This window comes from Mustela putorius, unplaced genomic scaffold (genome assembly GCF_011764305.1).
Source record: "Mustela putorius furo isolate JIRA1106 unplaced genomic scaffold, ASM1176430v1.1 tig00003845_pilon_pilon_pilon, whole genome shotgun sequence".
Taxonomy (NCBI): Eukaryota; Metazoa; Chordata; class Mammalia; order Carnivora; family Mustelidae; genus Mustela; species Mustela putorius.
Genome location: NW_025421998.1, coordinates 21,515,423 through 21,527,509, shown reverse-complemented (window position 1 = coordinate 21,527,509; position 12,087 = coordinate 21,515,423). Strand labels below are relative to the sequence as shown.

The window sequence follows — 12,087 nt, the reverse complement described above, 5'->3', positions numbered from 1 at the left end:
TCATTTGGAGCTCAGCTTTTCTGCTTGCAGTACAAAAACAACTTTATAAAATTCATAGGCAGGAACACTACTGTTGTAATGATTTGTGATTGAATGAACTTATCAGTCTCAGTTGGTAACATCTCTTTTTTTTCTTTTTTGGTAAGGGTTTAAAACACTTTTGAATAGATGCGTTTTTTAGTCTTAACACACAATTTCATTCCAAATGTCTCCTGAGAGGCACATACTATATACAGGAATCCATTTTTATCCTTCTCACTTTCATACACTTCAGAAATCAGCATGGACACACTCTCCATACTGTGTGTGTTCACTAACAGGAAGAAGGCTTGATTAGTGTTGAGCTGTAAGCACTTTCTAATCATCTTAATGAGCTCACTTATGTTGGTATGATCAGGTACAAGGAACTTGGGTTTGTCCAGAACTGGAAGTTGCTTCTCATCCGTGTACTGTTTTAGTGAATGGGAGAAGATATTTGTGAATGATATACTTGCTAAGGGGTTAATACCCAAAATATATAAAGAACTTATATATTTATATATATCAGGATGCCTGGGTGGCTCAGTGGGTTAAAGCCTCTGCCTTCAGCTCAGGTCATGGTCTCAGGGTCCTGGGATTGAGCCCCACATTGGGCTCTCTGCTCAGCGGGGAGCCTGCTTCGCACCTCCTTCTCTCTTTGCCTGCATCTCTGCCTACTTGTGATCTCTCTCTCTCTGTCAAATACATAAACAAAATCTTAAAAAAAAAAAAAAAAAGAACTTACACAACTCAACACCTAAAACCCCAAAAATCCAATGGAAAAATGGGCAGAGGACCTGAATAGACACTTTTCCAAAGAAAACACACAGATAGCCAACAGGTACATGAACAGTTGCTCAACATCACTAATTATCAGGGAAATGCAAATCAAAACCATAATGAGATATCACTTCACACTAGTCAGAATGGCTAGTATCAAAAAGACAAGAAATAGTACGTGTAGGTGAGGATGTGGAAAAAAGAAAACCCTTGTGCACTTGGGAGTGTAAATTGGTGCAACCACTATGGAAAACAGTATGGACATTTCTCAGAAAATTAAGAATAGAAATACCATATGATCCAGTAACTGCTTTTCTAGATATTTAACCAAAGAAAGCAAAAACACTAATTCAGAAAGATATATGGACCACTGTGTTTATTGCAGCATTGTTTATAATAGCCAAGCTATGGAAGTAACCCAAGTGTCCATCCACAGATGCATGGATAATTAAGATGTGGTGTGTGTATAAACACTCAAACTGGGATATTACTCAGACATAAAAAAGAATGAGATCCTGCCATTTGTGAAAACATGGATGGACCTAGACTAGAGGGTGTTATGCTAAGCAAAATAAGTCAGAGAAAGACAAATGCTATATGATTTTACTCATCTGTGGAATTTAAGAAACAAAACAAACAACAAACGGAAACAAAGAGAAATCAAGAAACAAACAGTTAACTAAAGAGAACAAATTGATGGTTACCAGTTGGGAAATAGGTAGGGAAGGGAGGGGGTGGAATAGGTGATGGAGATTAGAGTACACTTACCATAATGAGCACTGAGTAATGCAGAGAATTGTTGAATCACTACACTATACCTGAAACTAATACATTGTATGTTATTGTGGAATTAAAGTTAAAAACTTAATAAAAAATATGTTACCATTAAAAAATTGATAGTTCTGTGGGCACAGTTCCAATATAAATGTATTCAAAATAATCACAATTAAAAGAGTCTGCAGATTTAAAAAAAATCAAAAAAATCAGAAGCTACTATCCTACTGTTGATCTCTTTGCTTTTATCTTTTGATTCATGTGATGATTCTGAGAGATCTTTTTTGGTCACTTTTCTTCCTTCTGCCATTATGGCATAAAAGAAAAAATGGTTTCTCAACTTTGGCACTATTGGTATTTTAGACCAGGTAATTCTTTGTTGTCAGGACCTGACCTATGCCCTCTAGGATGTTTAGTGGCATTGCTGGCCCCTACCTACTAAATTCAAGTAGGAAACTGCTTGGTTATGACAATGAAAAATATCAACATTGCCAAATGTTCTCTGAGGGGAGCAAAATCACCTTTAGTTGAGAACTACCATTCTAGGCAAGTCCTTCAATTTTTCTGTTGTCTTATTTTTTTTTTTTTAAAGCATGGTTGACAATAATTGATGAATAATGATGAAATAATTCCTAGGATTGTGAAATAGCGGAGTATTATAAGATGTGAAAAATAAGAACACTAAGAGCCCATAACGTATTTTAGATTTATAAGAGTCCAGTAGATGGATATAGTAATTTTAAGATAGAATGTGTTTTATTTTTTAAAAGAGTAAATTTTCTATATGTTCTATGGAAGCACTCTAAGAAAATAAAAATCATGAAATATCAGCCCTTACAAATAGAATAGTTTTAAAAACATTTTTTTTAAAAGATTTTATTTATTTATTTGACAGAGAGAAATCACAAGCAGGCAGAGAGGCAGGCAGAGAGAGAGGAGGAAGCAGGCTCCCTGCTGAGCAGAGAGCCTGATGCGAGGCTCGATCCCAGGACCCCAAGATCGTGACCTGAGCCGAAGGCAGCGGCTTAACCACTGAGCCACCCACGCGCCCCAGTTTTAAAAACATTTAAGAGCTAATATTGGGTCCAGTGGATCATAATGGTATACCAAGGATCAAGAAAGTTGTTCTTAAGATATTCATAACTGGGAGCACTTGTTGAAAAATCGTGTTTAATTTTTAAATGTATAATATGATCTTGAATTAATGATGTCAATTAATATAGGTTTCTCTTCCACTCATTTTGAGGGCATATATATATTTGATCTGTTTGATAAAATATTTATAGCAATAATAATAGCTATTGTTTATTGGGTCTTTTTTGTACCAGGAAACTTAGCTAAGCCTTCCTTCATTTAATCTTTGAATTATATCTTTCTTTAATCAAGAATGAAACTCAGGCACCAAGAGATTGAGGAGCTCATTTAGGTTCACATAGCTAATAAATGAAGCTGAGGTTTGAACTTGTGTCTTTTCTAATTTCCAAGTTCATGCTCCTTCCACCTTTTTTTTTTTTCCAAAACACTCACAAGTGGCTTTATTTACTGCACACCAGAGACCTTGCTAAGAGTTTTGCATTTATCATCCCGTTTAATTAGCAGAGCAGCCCTGGGAGCTACGTGCTTCCTTATTTGACAGATGAGGAAGCTGAGGCCAGGAGATGTTTCTTGCTGAGATCACTTGTTGATGAATGACAGAGCCAAGACTTGAACCTAAGTCTGTCTAGAGCTCATGTGCTAAAACCATGAGGCTATGTTGCTTAAAAGACCTGAAAACATCTGGAAACACAGCCTCTGTTTATATATTTTTATAATCGTTTATGTATGTACTTATTCATATGTAAAACATATATATTTCATTTTTTCATGGATTTTTTTTTAAATTTTAATTCAATTAGCATATGTATTATTGGTTTCAGAGGTACAAGCCTGTGATTCATCAGTCTTTAATAATACCCAGACACTCATTACATCACATAACCTCCTTAATGTCCATTGCCCAGTTACCCCATCTCTCCACTCCCCTCACCTCCAGCAACCCTCAGTTTGTTTCCTATGATTAAGAGTCTTCTAATGGTTTGTCTCCCTCTCTAGTTTCATCTTTTGTTTTTTCCTCTCTTCCTTTCTGATCCTCTGTTTTGTTTTCTTAAATTCTGCATATCAATGAGATCATATAATAATTGTCTCTCTGACTTGTTTCGCTCAGCATAATACCCTCTGGTTTCACCCATGTCATTGCAAATGGCAAGATTTCTTTTTTCTCTTTTTGGGTGGCCTCTCTACCTTTCTTTACTGTTGAGTAAAATACATGGCAATACTACATTTATTGTGCACTCTTAGAGAATAAGTAAATAAATATTTTAGGCAACATACATAACTCGTGAAAGGCCACACATTTGCAGTTTTTAAAAATGCAATACAGTAGTTTATACTCATTCGGTTCTGATTTATTTATTTTGTTTTATATAATTTTTAAAACTTTATAATCTAATTTTTTGGAATTAGATTAGTTTTAAATGATAACACTAGCTTTTAATATCTTTGAGTCTTAGTTCTCTTTGAAAATGATGACTATCTCCTTAGGAAAATAATTCACGCATACATGAATTTTGTTTAAATTTCTGAAGTGTCATAGGAACTCATGTAAGTTTGAAATTATGTAAGCTCGATTTGAAGTAATGTTTGTTTTGGAGGTACTCTTTTCAAAAATTTATCAATTACTTGTCTGCTTGATGAGTACTACATATAAAACGCAGTTTGACTTCAGATTCGTGTCTCTGGGCATAAAGTAGTCTACCACCGTAATATAGATAAACTTTTTTTTTTTTTTAAGATTTTATTTATTTATTTGACAGAGAGAGACACAATGATAAAGGGGACACAAACAGGGGGTGTGGGAGAGGGAGAAGCAGGCTTCTTGCTGAGCAGGTAGCATGATGTGGAGCTCGATCCCAGGACCCTGGGATCATGACCTTAGCTAAAGGCAGACACTTAACAACTCAGCCACCCAGGTGCCCCATATAGATAAACTTTTTTAATAATGATTCATTTTGTCCTTCTCACTAAATTTTTTGAAGTTCATTCCTGAGCTTTTTTGCCTAAGTTTTTTCTATTTTTTCCCTTGAGTAAAGCAACCAGAGGGTATATGGTTGTTTTGAATTTAATTTTTCCCTACGGTTTAGACACTTCTGTGCTATTGCTGATCATGATGTTGGTTAGTCTGCTTTTGGTATTTTTCTTTCTTTGCTATTTACCTTTTTTTTATGATTATGGCAGAACTGAAGACGTATGTAATGGTTAAGGTAAACCAATCTACTCTACAAAACAGATTAAACAAAATGGCTCATGTACAACTATAGTTTATTTCTTACTTGTGGTAAGAAAGTGTGTACGTGGCTCTCTATAACCATGTGTGTATGTGGTTACAAGTGTGTACGTGGCTCTTCTATGATTCTAGGTTCTTTCCATCTTCTGGCTTTGCCATCTCTTACAGTGTTACTGTAATTTGCACTCATCTGGTAGAAGGGGCAGAGCACAAAGAAGGCACACCAACTCTTCTTAAAAGCAACAGCCTTGAAATTGCACAGAGCATTTCCATTTAACACTCTGTTGGCAAGAACTTAGCAACCGCTTAGAGGTAACAGAAGCTGGAAAATATCGTCTCTTCATGGGCCCAGATATATTGCTATTACTTGGGGGGGGGGTGTAGATTTTTGTAGACTTACGGTAGTTTTTTCCACAGTTACCAAGTGTGAAATCAAATCCTTCTCTCCCCCTATTCCCATGATCCCTCACCACTCCACACATACTTTATAAATTTTTTTTTTGACAGAGGAGGCTAATAGTGACTGCTGTTTTATTTGTGCTTGAGACATTTTTATCCAGAGTTCCATTTTCTGGGGTGTGATATGCTAGAAAGTTTAATAATCAGTGGGCTGTTACTGTTAAGTATGAATATATCCTTCAGAAGATTCCAGCCATAGATGTGGGTTTTGAAATCATATAGACCTTGATTCTGTTAGTTTATATTTTGTTGTTTTCTCTCACCTGTTAAAGTTATATAACCTTTCTGATTCTTGAATTTCTTCCTCTGTAAATTGGAAAAATATGACACCTATTTCTGAGTTGTTGTGAAGATTCAGTCATGTGAATCACATGAGTCACACTGTATTTGGTCAAAGAAAATGCCAAGTAATGGTAACTATTATTCTTATTAACAGTGATAATTGGGGCACCTGGGTGGCTCAGTGGATTAAAGCCTCTGCCTTCGGCTCAGGTCATGATCCCAGGGTCCTAGGATGGAGCCCTGCATCACATCGGGCTCTTTGCTCAGCAGGGAGCCTGTTTCCTCTTCTCTGCCTGCCTCTGCCTACTTGTGATCCCTCTCTGTCAAATAAATAAATCCTTAAAAACAAAAAACAATGATAATATTAATAATGATGAACAGTAATAGTAATTATTGTCATCTTCCGCAACATTTTTGTTTAGTTAGCTAGTCAGAGTGATCTTATATTCCCAAGCCCGTCTTCAGTGAAGCTCCTGGAATACCCAAGTATCTCTTCTTTTTCCTATAATGAGTACAGATGACTTATTTAATCCTTTAACAGCAGTTGATATTCTTTCCCAGTTGATGTTCTTTTTTTTTTTTTAAGATTTTATTTATTCATTTGAAAGAGAGAAAGCACAAGCAGGAGGAGAGGCAGAAGGAGAGGGAAAAGCAGACTCCCCACTGAGCTGGGAGCCAGACATGGGGTTCCATCCCAGGACCTGGAGATCATGACCTGACTTGAAGGCAGATGCTTAGCCATCTGAGCCACTCAGGTGCCCCTACCACCAGTTGATTTTATTATTCCAAATAGTGCATTTCTATTTTGTTTCTGGATCCTTTTGCTGCTTTATTATTATTTTTTAAAAAATGTATAAAATGCTGGATTTTTTTAAGTCTAAATCAAATTTATTCTTTTTCTCTTTATTTTTGTATTTGTCTTTCAGAGTCAAAAATTACATGTTCAGACAAAAGGAGGCAAAGTAATCTGCCTGGGAACAGTTTATGGAAATACAGATATTCATGCGTCGGATAAAAGTGTAAGACTGAAACTTTTTTGTTAGCAATTATAATTTTGCTTCAAGGTGGCTCACACAGCTTATATATAGTTTCTGTAAAATTCGTAGCGTAACATTCTCTCCTTTTTAATGCACCTTAGTTCATTAGTAAATTCGAATTTGAAGTGGTTAAATACTATACAACTTAAATTTTAGTTTGTGATATAATACTTTTGACAGGTAATGATTTATTTGGAATTGATAACATCTTTAAATATTAAATTTTAACTCAGTTCAGAAGGGATGTTTATGATCGTGGATTAAAATTGATCATTAGGTATTACTGCCATGGTTAGGATTAAATTTTTTTATGTGTTAGATTTATTTGAGCATTTTTCTAAGACCTGTTTACCTTTTAGCCAGTTGGAAGGTTGAATTTCAAAACTCAACTCTCTTCAGTATTTTCCACAAGGTGGCACTATTGGATAGCATCACTACTCTCCAAAAGCTTTTATTATCCATAGGGATTTTGGTTGCTATGAGATAGTTTGCATTTTTTAATTAACTTTTGTTGCTCTCTGTGATTTAGCATAGTATTAAGAATATAGTTAAGGGGGTGCCTGGGTGGCTCAGTGGGTTAAGCCACTGCCTTCTGCTCAGGTCATGATCTCAGGGTCCTGGGATCTAGTCCCACATTGGGCTCTCTGCTCAGCAGGGAGCCTGCTTCCTCTTCTCTCTCTGCCTGCCTCTCTGCCTATTTGTGATCTCTCTCTGTCAAATAAATAAATAAAATCTTTAAAAAAAAAAAGAAAAAGAATATAGTTAATAATTTTGAAGTATAAATTGTCACAATTTGTTATGAATAATGTTTAAATCTTTGAGAAAGAGCTAGTTCATCTTTTATTTTACACTTGTGCAATTTGCAAAATCTTTCATTATAAATTTAAATTCTTTACTAAGCTTTATCCTTAGGTAATTGGTGAGGATGCGTTATAAGTATATCTTGTAGGTAGATTATTGTTGGCATAATTAAACAAGGTAGATTATAACAGTAATTGTTTCTACTATTGTCACTTATTTTCTATCACCTTGGGAGATTTTTTAAGCCCAAACATTTAAATTTATCCTTTATAAAGTATTAGGCTAGGAAAGTATTGAAAGATACTGCCTGGCCTATGTGGCAGCTCTTTTGAGATGGCATTTAGTTTTACCCCTCTGCTTATTGTGGGCTTAGAAGTGCAAAAGGGAAATTGGACAACTTTGTAGTTCCTTTAAATGATGGCTTATGTTAATTGAAATGATCCACGTTACAAACATTTCAAAGGAAAATTTAAATTATCTCTTAATTATTTGCTATTTTGAACATTTTGGCTGCTGTTTCCACTCATTAAATTATTTATTTGTTCCAACTTACATGGTTTATTGAATATTCATTTATTCTCACTTTCTATTATACTGTTTTGTTTCTTGCCTAATTTAGTTTTGTTGTACTAAAGAATTAGTCTAGATATTATTTCTATTTGTATTATATGTAATGTTAATACTTAAAATTTATTTCTAAGTTTGTGGGGCTTTGTATAAAATAAATGCTTATGATACGTGTTAACTCTTAATATACAACTTTCACAGAGGTGTGCTATAGATAATTGATAGGTGGCATAGTGACTTGGTTAAGAGCACAGAATTGAGAATCACATTACCTGGGTTCAAATCCAGGTCTTAGCTACTTAAGTATTTTATTCCTTTATTTAATAAATTCCTTTATAAATTTAACAAATTCCTAAATATATTCCTTTATTTATTATTTTAATCTTTTTTTTTAAAGATTTTATTTATTACTTCTTTGAGAGAGGGAGAGAGAGAGACTGAAAGAGATGGTGAGAGAGAGTACACACTGGGAGGAGAGGGAGAAGCAGACTCCCTACTGAGCAGGGAGCCCATTGGTGGGCTCCACCCCAGGACCCTGGGATCATAACCTGAGCCCAAGGCAAAGGCAGTTGCTTAACCAAATGAGCTACCCAGGCGCCCCTCACTTAAGCTTTTTAACTTAAGACAAGTTACTTAACCTCTATGTGTCTTAGTTTTCTGGAAAATGGAATAATAGTAATGGACTTAACTCAAAGAGTTATGAGGATTAAATCATTTAATACAGATTAAGTAACTAAAGTCTGGCACTTAGTTAACTCTAATCCAGTGTTTATTATAATGATGATAAAGGTAAATGAAACATGGCAAAGCAAACTCGACTAGTCCTAGATCTGCCAGTTAACTTTACTGAGACTCATTCTGTTATTTGTAAAATAGAGATGATTTTGTTTTACCTACTTAACAAGATTATGAGAATCAAATGAGTATTATAAACATTTAACAGCATTTTTAATGTATCATTTTAAATGGAGCAGCTGTTTTAGATAGTATCATTTATTTTAGTATCCTAAGTTTGGTACAGAGAAGATAGAAATTAATTTCCTCTTATGGTTGGATGAATTGGTGACATAGTTGTCAGTTGACCTCTTTTAGTTTGGGTTACAAAGCTACAGTGCTTCCTTAAAGTGTGATTTTCATTATATATAATGTTGACTTATAATAACTAAACTTAAAAAAATTTTCCTTGTGTAGAAAAGAAAATTAATTTATAGTGATATCTCTGTCAAGAAGGTATTAATTTTTGGATCTACTTTTTGATCTTTTAGTAGTTATTTCTGTTAATAAGCAAGCCAGACAGTTTAATCCAAAGAGTCTGTTTATGACTATTTGCTCTATTAGCATTAATAACTGTAACAAGAGCCTCAGCATTTTGCCATAAACTATGGTGTCCTAGCTTTAATTGTTATGTTAGTATCTGATACAATACATTATGTGTATTAGTGCTAGACTTTTATCTAGCAGTGAATTTTTAATTTCTTTGAAATTAGTTTTATGGAGTGATTGGCTAAAATACCTATATTATTGTAGTGGGGAAGGGTTGTACCTTCACTTGCTTTCATTTGCTTTGGTGCAGCAGGGGAGGATATTTTCTAGTTTTTTTACAAGGTAAAATATTTGGTGTTTAAAGAACAAAGTAAACCCTTGACCATTTCCAGATATTCATAAGAAGACCCTTAAAGACTTTATTTGGTTGTGGGGAGAATCTAATCAAAAGTGCCCTTTTGGCAGTTTAATTAACTTTCAAATACTCTTTCAATCTTTTTTTATCCCTAAAACCAGCCTCATTATCTATAAAAAGCTAGAGTTGTTGTCTGCTTAATGAAAATGCTTGGTGAGTTTGAAACCATGCATAAAGCAACTTTTCATGACAAACCTTCGTAGGTAAAGGACAAATTTTTTCAGGAATTTTACATCTGTACTGTAACCCAGGCAATGCAGAACATTTGCATTCTCACAAATCTGAATGAATGTAGGTAAATTATCCTTTTTTTGACTGATTTATTGAAACTAAATTTAAAGTCAAAATTCCTATGAATCCATAATCAGCTTAAAAGAAACTGTAGATAAGAAGCATCTAGGTGTATATTAAGTGCTTAATAAAAGTTTAAAAATAAAGCTACATACTTCAAATCCAGAGGGCAAAGTCATTCTAACTTGCTTCCCAGTGGAACCTCTGAGTGCTTTTTTTCTCTTTTTTATATTTCTAAATTTTAGTATTCTTGAAACTCAGTTCTTATTAAATAGTATTTTGAATTTTTAACAGTTTCTGAAGCACATATTAGGTAGGAATGAATGATATTGGTATACTGATGATGTTTTGAAAAACAATGATCTTTCTTTAAAGGTGGGCAATGATCTTTCTTTATCCTGGGCAAAACTGTTGCATGTCTTCCTGGTGATTGGATTTTTTTGTCAACAGTTTTATATTAACACTCACTCGATGCTTATAAAACATGTTTAAAATTTGATAGAGATAATTTGGAATCCTTAACTAGGTATCTTCATTTTACATTGTGCTCAATATTTGAAACAAATTCATGCTAAATTCATTGTTAGGGAAGCTTAGGGATAAATACAAAATTCTTTTCATTTTGTTCAATAGAAACCTATTTTGTTATTAGATTTTTTTTTTAAGATTTTATTTATTTGACAGAGAGAGATCACAAGTAGGCAGAAAGGCAGGCAGAGAAAGAGAGGAGGAAGCAGTCTTCCTACCAAGCAGAGAGCCTGATGCGGGACTCAATTGCAGGACCCTGAGATCATGACCTGAGCCGAAGGCAGAGGTTTAACCCACTGAGCCATCCAGGCACCCTGTTATTAGATTTAAAGTGAAAAAATTGTAGCAATAACAGTGTATTCACTACAGTAACTGATGACAAGAGAAAATCATGATAGTAAAAAAAAAAAAAAAAAAAGATAAAATATGTGCTAAAATTAAAACCCATTTATAATTTCAATAGCAGCAACAAAATATATTTGAAATAGAAAGGATATGATATTAAGGATCTAAAGGATATCTCTAGCAAACATCTTATTCAATGATGACGCTATATTTTAAGTTTTCCCTCTGAGAATAGGAATAAGATTAGGTTGCTTTTGTTCACTGTTGAATTGGAGGCCTGAGCCAAATAGTTAAGCAGGACAGAGCAGGAAAAACAGTATTAATATAAGGATTGGAAAGGCAATAATGAAACTGTCACTTGCAGGCAATACAAGTTATACATGTAGAAAAACTTTCTTAAATTCAGGTAAATTATGAAAATTAGTGAGTTTACTGAAGTTGTTGGATTTAAGATCAAATACTAAAGCCAATTAAGACAAAATGAAGTTTAAAAAAAGAGTTCTTTTATAATAGCATTTAGAAAATACCAAATAGGAATAAATATAACAAAAGTTGAAGAACTCTATATAGAAAATATAAGACATTATTAAGAGAAATTAAAGAAGCTCTAAATAATTGAATTTAATGGGTCCATTCCACATTCCACGGAGAATACACTATTGGCTCACAGTATTATAATTAGAGCCAGGGTATTAAAATCAGCAAAGTGATTGCATACTAGGTAGTAACTTTTTATATAATTTGCCCACTAAATCTATAGGTATCATTTTGGCTTTTTACCAGTCTTTCTTTTATAATGAACTGATTTTGAGTTTTTCTCTTAATAGACTGTGACCATAGATAAACTGCAAGGAAGTACTGTTAATATATCTACTGAACATGGTTTGCTGGAAGCCAAGTATCTTTATACAGATTCATCATTTCTATCTTCTGTTGCTGGAGATATTACATTAGGAAGTATTCATGGTAAGATAATAGAAGCCTAATACATCTGCATTCCATATAACATAAATTTTTAAAAATTTTTATTAACATATAATGTATTTTTTGCCTCAGGGGTACAGGTCTGTGAATCATCAGGCCTACACTTTTCACAGCATTCACGATAGCACATGCCCTCCCCAATGTCCATAACCCAACCATCCTAACCCTACCCCCTAACCACCAGCAATCCTCAATTTGTTTTGTGAAATTAAGAGTCTCTT

General features: G+C 34.0%; 1 protein-coding gene across 3 annotated transcripts in view; it reads left to right on the top strand.

Moving 5' to 3' along the window:
* Window positions 1-12,087, top strand: part of FAM185A (family with sequence similarity 185 member A) — a 59,461-nt gene that overhangs the window by 4,650 nt on the left and 42,724 nt on the right. For 2 of the 3 annotated variants that reach the window (XM_045089703.1, XM_045089701.1), the window contains exons 3-4: window positions 6,562-6,654; window positions 11,710-11,848. In XM_045089703.1, coding sequence (XP_044945638.1) covers window positions 6,562-6,654; window positions 11,710-11,848 — 232 coding nt within the window. The remainder of the gene's footprint in view (window positions 1-6,561; window positions 6,655-11,709; window positions 11,849-12,087) is intronic. The other variant, XM_045089702.1, reaches the window with a different exon arrangement.